Source organism: Musa acuminata, chromosome BXJ3-11 (assembly GCF_036884655.1).
Source record: "Musa acuminata AAA Group cultivar baxijiao chromosome BXJ3-11, Cavendish_Baxijiao_AAA, whole genome shotgun sequence".
Lineage (NCBI taxonomy): Eukaryota > Viridiplantae > Streptophyta > Magnoliopsida > Zingiberales > Musaceae > Musa > Musa acuminata.
In genome coordinates, this window is record NC_088359.1 from 26544498 (window position 1) to 26555000 (window position 10503).

Consider the following 10503-nt stretch of genomic DNA (forward strand, 5'->3'; position numbering starts at 1 on the left):
ATCTCAGCAGTTCTGATTTTAGAATTTTGGGGTGTTCTACTGTTTACTGTTCCGAACCTGTAACTTGGATAACATATCTTTCATCAATACGGACTATATATCTTATGTTACCCTGCTCATTGGATGCTAATTGGGAAATTTGGTTGCAGAGGAGAAGATGCCAGTAACTCAAGAAACTAGCTCTTTTGATGGTAACTCTACAGAACTGCTAACTGAACAAGCAAACATGAAGGCTTGTTACCTTGGATGGCAGGTTAGTCTTATAAGCTATATGTGTATAGTTAAGCTTATTCATCTCTTCTTTCTTTCCATAAATATATGCATGCATATTCTTGATGTCAACTCCCTCAGGACAGCAAATGGAGGCTTGGTTCTCTAGAAGGTGAAAGACATTACAATGCCGAATAATACGTGCCTACATGATCATGAATATAACTACTATTTACTAACACCCTTTATCCTGGGGCACTCTGAGAACTATAATGAAAGAGTTATGTCTGCTTATTCGATTCTCTTTTGCTTAATTTTTTGCATCCTTTTTCTTTTTAAATACTCTTGTTAGATCTATTTTATGAGGCAATCGTTTTCCCCTTTTTGATTCTTGTTCTGTGCATTTTGTCCCCTATTAACATCATCTGCTTTGTTACCATTCTTATGCATGACTTCTTTCTGCTCCAGTTAGCTACACTTTGCAAGAAAACTTCATCCTTTTCACTTTATTACCTGTTTGAATTAGGTACAGACTGAAGAAACATGATGCCATCTTTCATCGAGTTAGAAATGGATGTGTTTGCTGGCATAAGGTAGTATTTATAATGTAGGATTAGTACATGATTCTTCAACTGGTTTACCATTATTTGCTATGCAGGAAGCTCATAGCAAATTTGATGTGGAAACCATCCCTACAAGTGCGCAATTAGTGTCAATCCTCTAAATGCAGAGACAAGTTCAGATGGATGTGCATCTCTTTATTTTGGGAGAAATTCTACTTCATATGTTATGGGAAGAATTAACTTTCAGGTACTTCTTTGTATAAAACCATTTGTTAGTGCAGATTCTAGTTGTCCAAGTTAAAATAGGGATTTGGATCCAACCAAGGTCCTTTCCGAGTCAGTCTCAGTTCATATCACTGTTTGCGAAGCGTTGAACTTGCAAAAATAAGTTGGGGGCATTCTCGACTAGTGCATCTCCGACAGTTAAGTTATGTTTGGGTTCGGACCGGTTGAACTCGTCAGACAACACTAATGAGGGGAATTGTTCAGTCTCTCAAGTACGCACCTAGGTCCCTTTTATAGGTGGTCTCGAATACCATTATGTTTGGGATCATTGACAGTCATGGGGGAACATGTGACATTCTCAGGCTGAATTCAAGTAATGGCATGGTATTCACCAATCCTGTCGCGTGCCTTAATTGACTTAACTTAGGCTAGAGACGCATCACTCGATCATGTGTCTACGTTGAATCGGGTGGTCGACGTGTCGGCTACGTGGTGATGACGTACTACTCGGTCCGTCTATCATCTGTCCACCACATGTGGCCGACTTGGGACCTAGACGGTCGATGTGTCAGCCACTTGTCGCCCACATGACGGTGAGATGTTTGCCATGTCATCCATCACCTATCACCATTGAATTTATGTTTTCATTTACTAAGAAAAATCAAATTAATTAAAGTTTTCAGGCATAGAGATCACAGTCAATGATGGCTTTCACTTACATTATGGCCTAAATGTGGTGACGGCTTTCAAGTTGCAATTACATTATGGCCTAAAATAATGTGTCATCAAATCGTAGAAGTAGTGGCATTTTTGTAACATACCTCAAGTGCTGTCATGTGGTTATTGGAGTATGTGTACGATGCCCATCCTAGGAATAAAAACCTTTGGATTCAAAAGAATGGTGGATTTTCGTGATAGTTAATCCTTCATTATGGTGATATTATGATAATTACTTTTGTCATACATGTCTATACTATATTTTCTGCCACTTAAGGGCTTGACCTTCATGTATTGGAGTGCCTTGTGCCTCGTCCACAATAGACCATGCTTCAATATTAGGGGCTCTGGTACCAATTGTCACAATCCGATAATTCGAGATAATTAGTCTATTAACTTTATTGTGTTTGAACTACTACACTTATGCTCAAATGCTCATGATGCCATCAACACAAGCCATATATTCCTTAGATAAGTAAATGAATAATGTGGGACACTTGAGTGATTAAATGGTGATCTTCGGTTTTGCAGCTTTACCACATAAAGAATGATGCGGATTGTTTTGCAGCTTTACTACAGCAAGGAAGATGCGGATTGCCTTCAACAATACGTAGCCCTTGATACCTCATTCCATGAAGAAAAGCCAAAAACTACTGGGGGAGTTACTGAACCTTTTTTATACTATGATGCCAATGGTTCCTCAGGTGCGTCACAATCAACGCTCAGCAATTAGGATTTGGGCTGTATATAGTAGTTAATTTCATGTCCTTATCAATTACAAAATTTTGAATTGAGAATAGTCGTTAATTCTTTTCCAAGGAAAAACATTATGGTAAATGTCAAGAATTTTGTGCCCTGTTTCTTCTCTAATTAATATGTGATGCACAGAATGCTAGATTTATGGTCATGGTGATAACACATCATGATGTGTTTGTGCAATGAAACAAATGCTATGATTTTGAGTAGGTAGGTCTCTATATGACCTTATGCCTCAAATATCAGTTCCATGTCCTATATCGATTCTGCTGTCTGCCACTGATCCTTATTTGATCATTTTTATGTGGACATTGACCATTTAGGAACACTTGTATTGTACCCATTCTCAACCTGTTAATTCGGTAATAATTGTAAGTGAAGGTTGCTTAGTGTATGTATGAACTCCTTACCTCCTAATCCCTTGCTAAATCATTCATTTATTGAAACAAAGTTGACATGAGGATGTACCTAAAAGTTTAGATAAGACAATCATTTGGTATGAAACTACTGAATTTTCAAGTTGTGTTCATTGTGCTTGATGCAAACTGAAGTTTAGTATTGGAGCGTGGCTGTACCATATGTTGATTTTGGTTCTTATTTAAAGTTGGTTGTTAGGAACCAAACCCTGCTAAATGGATATTGTACAGAATCAAACAGTGTTTGTCAGCTGGATTCCATGATCCAAAGATACAAATATTTTCTTTTATCTGTAACAATGACTCAAATATATATGAGTGACAAACAAAAGATAGGACTCGTCACTTATCCGATGATCTGATAGAGTTTGAGATTGGACATTGGTAGGCTCCATGGTAGTGCTCATGCTTGGCTTTTATTGATGATAAGATGCCGACCACATTTGATTCCCAAAGCATTTTTTGTTCTTTCCTTGTATAAATTGTGACATCAAGTTGCAACATAAGGTGATCCTAAAAAGAACTAAATGCTTTAGATTGAAATCATTTCCTCTTACCGTTCTCAAGGTGGAAAGTACTTTGAAACTACTCCACTGGTTTTAGAGACTTTGAGGCATTTATACTTTGTTGCTTCTTGTATTTAAGGTTTAATTGAGCTGTTATGGCAATCACATCTAGGGCTACATTGAGGTTAGATTGTGGTGGTCTTGAACTGATAGTTTCGAGATGGATCTTCTTGAACCCTATAAGAATCAAGATGCGTTGGGAACATGCCTGGTACTTCTAAGCTCATTTGATGCTTTAAGTTAGAGCTCATCTTGAGATGAGTAAAAGAAGAAGTGAACATATAAGATTAAAGTTTTCTTTAGAGAGGGTAGAGTCTGATCTAGAAGTCCTTTTTATACTGTTGGAAACTCTGACGGGTACATCGTAGGGACTATTTCTCATATCAAGGTATGGTCATCTCACAGAATATTCTCTATTTTGATTCAGTGAGAACCTGACATGCAACCTGATTAAACCATTCTGGTACTTGTTGGGTGGATTTCTTCTGTGATTTGGGAGTCCATGTGTCCCATAGTAATTTATCTGCTCAATATTATCCTACAGATAATATTCAGTGACAAATACTGCAGAAAGGAAGAAATGAAAAATTATCTGCTCAATATCATCCTACAGATAGCATTGGGTTTGAACTTTGAACTGTAGAATTACTAGGTTAATTGCATGAATCATCATGTTTGACATTTAGTGGCAAAACTTTCATTTAATTGACTACTGGATTTTATTCCTTTGTACTCTTATACAATAAATATACTTCAAGGTTTTGGATTGTGCTTAAAACAGCTTTGAGCAAAAAAAACTCTTTCAACAAATGAGATTTACAGGGAGAAAAGAAAGAAAATGTGAGACAAGACCATTGAGTCACTCCCTACTTAATCATGTGACTTGGTCCCTCAGAGGTTGCCTAGTCTGCTATTTTAGGCATATTGGATGCACCCTCTTGAACCAAGTACAGGGAAATTGAGATATGTTCTTGTGATGCCCATGTGGTCAATGTCGAGGAATCCTCTTCACTCAAGGAAAGGGTCGAGAAGCCAAAGATTGGAATGACTGTTTTCTCCTTGCTGCATGTAAAAGCAAAATGAAGGAGAAATATATAAGAAACTAAGCAATGAGGGAGGCAAAAGGAAACATGATCATGCAAGAGGATAAAAAGAAAGTGTGTGCTCATGAGACACACACATAGGATTTGATATTTCTTTACATTGCCATCACTAGCTGATCATTGCAAAGTAATAATAACAAAAGAAACTTTTGTTTTTCCTTTTTTATGTAGTTTTTAATGGGTAAAATTTTCAAAAAAATTATCTTTTTTTTGGTGAAGTATCCCATTTTGGAATTTCCTAACAACGTCCTCCTTTATCTAATACTTAGAATATTCTCGATTATTTATTTTTTTTCTTATAAATCGGTTCATAATATGAATTTGTCTAGTTATTGTCTTTATATATTATGTCACAATGCTTTCAACAATATTAAGAAACCACCATAACATAGTTTTAAAATATTGTATTTTTATAAAGTTTGTATAAATACATTGTTTTACAGTATTTTTGTATTATGTTATAATATTTTTTGATATCATTGAAAGTATTATAAAACAGTGTAAAAATAATTAATTGGATCAATTTATCTTATAAATTGATTTATAGAAAAAGAAAAAAGCGTATATGACTGATAATTAAGTTAAAGATATTTTCGGTATTAGGTAAATAAAAAAAGTGCTGTTAGAAAATTCTGAGAATGAGACACTTCCTAGAAAAAATAAAAAAAGAGAATATTTTTTTCGTGAATTAGCTGATTCTTAATTATTGTTGTAATTTTTCCTTCGTATCATATGATGACGCCATCATCACATCCGTCGAAACCAAATGGCAAGATCGTCATTGCATTTGCTCTCCCGCCGCGGTTTTGTCCACATCGAGATTTACTACTGCTTGAGTTGGTTCGCTCTGACCGATGGCAGAATCGTCAATAAAGCAAAAGCATTTAGAAACCTCGGTGTATTAATAGTGCGAGCCGAGGCCTGTCGTCAGTTATTCTCGTCATCCGCTCCACTCCAATCCGTTCCCATCGATCGATTCCACACTCTATAGCCTCCTCCTCCTCCTCATTTTGTTCGATCGGACTTGTCGAGGTAAGAACACAGATACGATCTTGGACTGTTGATGATTTCCTTTTCCTTCGTGTTGCCCTTTCGATCTTGGAATCATGTGGGCGGATCTGACTTTTTGGTGGAGAATATGGTGATGTGATCTGGTTTTTTCGGCGGGGTTTCTTTTGACTGATTTGATCGCTTTTGTTGCAGGCGAGTCGGAGGTGGGTTGTGGGGTTTGAGATGGCGATCTCGAACGCGGAGGGGGATCCCGCTACCGGTAACGAAGGAGGAGGGGAGAGGAAGCGGAAGCGCCGGGCAGACCCGCCGGTGGCCAAGTGGAGGACGGAGGGCGAGCAGAAGACCTACTCATCCAAGCTCATCGAGGCCATCCGCCGCGTCCGCCGATCCTCCGCGGCGGCAGCGACGGACCACTCGCGGAGCCGAGCCGTCCGGGCGGCGGCGGACCGAGCGCTGGCGGTGGCTGGACGTGGCCGGACACACTGGAGCCGTGCGATCCTCTCCGGCCGGAAGCTCAAGCTCTGGGTCCGGGCGCGGGCCTGCCGGCGGAAGCCCCTCGGCAGCATAACCGCCGCCTCCGCCTCCCACACGACACCGAAGAGCAAGCCACCGACCCTGGAGAGGAAGGCGAGGGTTCTGGGCCGGCTGGTCCCGGGCTGCCGGAAGCTGCCTTTGCTGACTCTCCTGGAGGAGGCATCCGACTACATCGCGGCGCTCGAGATGCAGGTGCGGGCCATGAGCGCCATCGCCGAGATCCTCTCCGCCGCCGGTGCGGCGACAGCGGAGCCTATGTGATCGGAGGTCCTCTTCTTCTTCCTCTTGGTCTTCGCTGCCTTTCCGGCCTTAGAATTGGTTGTGGTAATTCGTTGTACATTTCATCTATCTTCTCTTCTTTGTTTTTGATCTGGTTTTTCGTGTGCTGAGATTCTTGATTCGCCGTCTTCCTCGCCCGTTGCCCGACGGCATTTTCGTAAATAGATGCGATCTTTTCATTACTCCGTAATGTTGGGATGGTATCTATTATGATATTGTTATCGTCACATGTTACGACATGTAGGTCACAACCACAATTAAAATTCCACCAAGGAAAAAGATGATGGAAAGAAAGAGAGAATGAGTGTGTGTATGGGTCATATACATATCCCTCTGACTTTGCCCCACTCGTAGCCTAAACGTGTTCCATCCTTGGCACAAATGGAGGGAAAGATCCCGAGGTGATCTCTAAGAGAGGAGAGCTGTCCCTTTATCCAATTTATTCCATGAGTCTTAATTTGTCTTCAATTAGCATATCAAGAATTGTGATTACTTGGCCTTTGAAGTTACCTTATTCATGCTTTAGTTTGAGTGTTTATGATTGATATCCAAAACTATGTTTTGTTAGACTTGAAGCTGAATCCATGTGAACCTGGAAGTTAAAGTAAGAGAAAAATGTTAAGATAGATGAACTGAAGTAGGAAAGATTCAATAAGAATACTTTTATTGCAAACATTTGAAGTGTGTAGTCTTACAATCAGATGATATTGATATGTTTAAGGGCCTTTAAAATGATAGTGATAAAGGATCACCTTATAAACCCCAACCCCAACCCCACCCGCTCCCTACAAGTAATATTAGCAGATTTGGTAGCTTTTGATTTAATTGGGGATTGCTGCATACAAAATTCAATTGTCATGGGATCCTTTCTCTGTCTGTAGCTGTTGCCCTTGGTCAGGGTGTGAATCAATGGTGTGAACATTGCAAACGTTTTAATAGCAGACTTTATAATCCTGCAAGGAAGTGAGCAAAATATGAGCTGTCACCTCAATGTTTTGTTTGCCCTCCCCGAGAGAGAGAGAGATCGAGATCTGATGAGGCCACCATCATTGATCTCCCAGGTCGGCCTCCCTCAAGTAGCCTCTGAGCCATGTGTATCTCCTCCAACAATGTGGCCAATACAAGAGCATGGTGTGATAAGGAATCCTTACTGCAGTGCTGGCTGGCCCTTTTGCCCATTTAAAGCTCGACTACCTTTGGACACTAGTGGGTCTGATGTGGCAGCCTGGTTTCTGGCTCATTCTCAGTGAAGGTGGGTGCTCTTACCAGTGAAAAGGAAAGCTGATCAATAGAAAGGTAACAGCATCACATGGATGCACTAGTAGCTATTTGTTTGTGGTGGTATGATAGTGCATACCCTATTTTCGACTTCCTGCCCCCTTCTGTTCTTGTTATCAAGTAAATTCATAATTACAACCAAGATCTCATGTACCTATTACTTGCATAAAGATTTCGATGCACTGTACCAATTGGGTCTCGTGGAGTTCATGTGAGTCTGATGATCATCTGACAATAGGCTCCACATGCATCTTTGTCCTTTCTGCAGAATGTTCATGCATGTGCATCATCATCATCATGAACTGCCTAACTGAAGTCTGGTTGATTTGATGGATCTGCAGCTTTTTTTTCCTCAGAGACTTGGTTGGAGATGGAAAGTTCATAAAAATTTTGACTGCCTGCTTTAGTATGTTGGTAGTAGATTATGAGAACTTTTCTAGCTCCATCAGTTAAATCACTTGTTTAGATTTTTGCTGGCAAGACACAAACAGAAAAAGAAAACATCAGTCTCTCTTTTCTGGATGATACTTTCGAAGTCTTTCAAAAAAAAAAAAAAAGATTTGGAGAAATGTGTGTTTCCTGAATAATTTGAAAGATAAAAAAGTAACCTTTTCTTTCTGAGGATTCAATAAACAAATTTTCATATTATATTAGGCTGTTTACAAGAAGAGATTTGCTTCTCACCAGGGTCAGGAGAGAGTGCTCTTAGGAGAGAGTGCATATATAAGCAGCATTGCCAGATAATGCTAATAGTTGGGTCCATGTAAAGTCCCACAAAAGCCCTTTTGACTTTTAACCCAGGTAAAAGAAGACGGTCATTTAAATGATAGGAATCTGATGGCATAACCCCTTTTAGCCTTTGGAGAATGATGTGTGTTTTAGAAAGTGTTTACTTCCTAGTGCTACTTGCCTCGGATGTTCTTTGTGAAAGAGGCATCTTTTCATTCATTTTGTTGCTTATCTTCTTTTCTTTTTTCCATTCAATAGCACTTCAGATAATCTTTGCAATTTTGAGAGTTTCAATAGATCAGTGAATAGATATTATCACTGTAGATGATACAAGTTCAATAAATGGTCTTTTATTCCTAGATTAAAAGATCGGGTCAACTAGGAACATGAGCATGCCTATCTAAAGCCATCTATGTGATGCATATTCTTTCTTTTATTTAAGAAAATAAAGATTATTCTTTTCAGAAGATGTCAGCTAGCTTACTGGCGCTGATAGTAATCTAGCTCTGTTATTTTCTTAAAGATAACATTATATTTCCATCCTATCCAATTATTGTTGATGCATTCATGCTATATATATCGTTAAAGGTAGGGTCAACTACATGAAGCATATTCTTTCATTTTGCCTTTTCAAACAGTAAATGTTGGTGCCATTATCCCACAAAGGTATGAGATCATCATGCGAACGCTCCTCCAAGCACCATCAAGAGGACTGGGTGTTCCCTTGTGCAAGTTGGGAGTGGCTGATGTGATGTGAACCTACAAGAGGCATTCATCACAGTGTCTAAAAAAAAATAATGTTTAGGGTAAGTACCTGTCATGAATTAGATGCCAAGTCGATGAAGTAATATTGGGGCAAAAGGCAAGCCAATCCAGGGGTCTGTGAGAGAAAGAGACATACTATGGAGGGCCAAAGACAGCGAGGGGAGCAATGGTGGTGGCACCATTGTCTCCTCCGCCTATGGGTCAATGGCACAAAACTACAAAGGAAGCACTTTTGGCTGTCAATATCTCGCATTCATGGCCAACTTGCAGGGCACATGAGAGCACTATGCCACTTGCCACCATGATGATGATGACAGGACTTGTATCGCTGCTTTCATGATTTTATTGATTCGAAGCAACTTAGTTTCTGGCTTTTGATTTCACATTGCAACTCTCATTATCATGAAAATTTATTTTTGAGATTTTTTTTTCTTTTCATTTTCTTGCATGTTCTGAATAATGACTCGAATTAATTAGGATGGTATGATTCTTGTGGTATTTTCTGTCATGAAACCTGTAGGAGCTTCACATGTGTTCATGCCAACTAATGACATTGTAATTTCCCAGTAGCATTGGGATTTTTTTCCACCAACATCCTTTGGGAAGGGTCCCACCAAGCGCCAACCAATAGGGAGGTGAAACGCGTCTTATTTGCATTAGCAGTAGCGAACAGCCATGTGATCTCCTATGTGGCACCTGAATAGTGGCTCTTCAAAGATGATCATGGCTAGACACTTTAGTAGAAGCCTTGGCAAAGGAAAAGGGAATGCATATAGCTTTTTGGGCCACTCACGTGGGCTGGTGGAAGGAAGCTTAAAGAGGACCCAGCGACCATAGGCTGCTTAAGGAACGCCCGGGGCCGGATGCTGCTTGTAGAAGCTTGCATAAGATCAGTGATGGGAGGCCGATCAACTTTAATTGAATAATTATTAATAGACATTTTACCTTAAAGAGTTCTCTACTTTTATCAAACGGTGTTCCTCAATTAGTTTATATCAAGAGTATTTTTTTTTTTTATCAATTTGATAAAAAAAATCTCTTTCCTCAACCATCATCACACTGTGGTGTGCTCCCAAGAGTGACATCGCTTATCATCTATTTTCTGTTTTCCCTTCCCCATTTCTTTTATTCCTCTTTCCTCACGGTCCACGATTCCATGTTGCCTATGTGAAGCGTCACCGATAGTGTGCAATCGTCGTTGTTAGCGCCCTTAATGCTTGCCTCCACTCTATTTATGCTGCACAAGTGACAGAGGAGAGGGAGAAAGTTATTGCCCGAGAGTAATTTTGCACAAAGGCAACATTGAATAGGGTGACAAAAGTGGAGGTGATAGACAACACTTTGTAGCTGT

The 10503-nt window shown here is 39.8% G+C and overlaps 1 protein-coding gene across 3 annotated transcripts; it reads left to right on the forward strand.

The window, feature by feature from the left end:
- The first annotated feature begins 115 nt into the window (after nt 1-115).
- Nucleotides 116-6467, forward strand: LOC103971603 (transcription factor bHLH149-like). Of its 3 annotated transcripts, none has more exons than XM_065174787.1 (5): nt 116-253; nt 737-803; nt 869-1020; nt 2247-2419; nt 5760-6467. In XM_065174787.1, the coding sequence occupies exons 4-5, from the start codon at nt 2348-2350 to the stop codon at nt 6360-6362; spliced, it is 675 nt and encodes a 224-aa protein (XP_065030859.1). In that variant the 5' UTR covers nt 116-253; nt 737-803; nt 869-1020; nt 2247-2347; the 3' UTR covers nt 6363-6467. The 3 variants fall into 3 exon arrangements, with proteins under 3 accessions (XP_065030859.1, XP_065030860.1, XP_009383938.2); XM_065174788.1 differs by having other exon boundaries at nt 2284-2419; XM_009385663.3 differs by lacking the exons at nt 116-253; nt 737-803; nt 869-1020; nt 2247-2419 and adding an exon at nt 5157-5588.
- The last annotated feature ends 4036 nt before the right edge of the window (nt 6468-10503 follow it).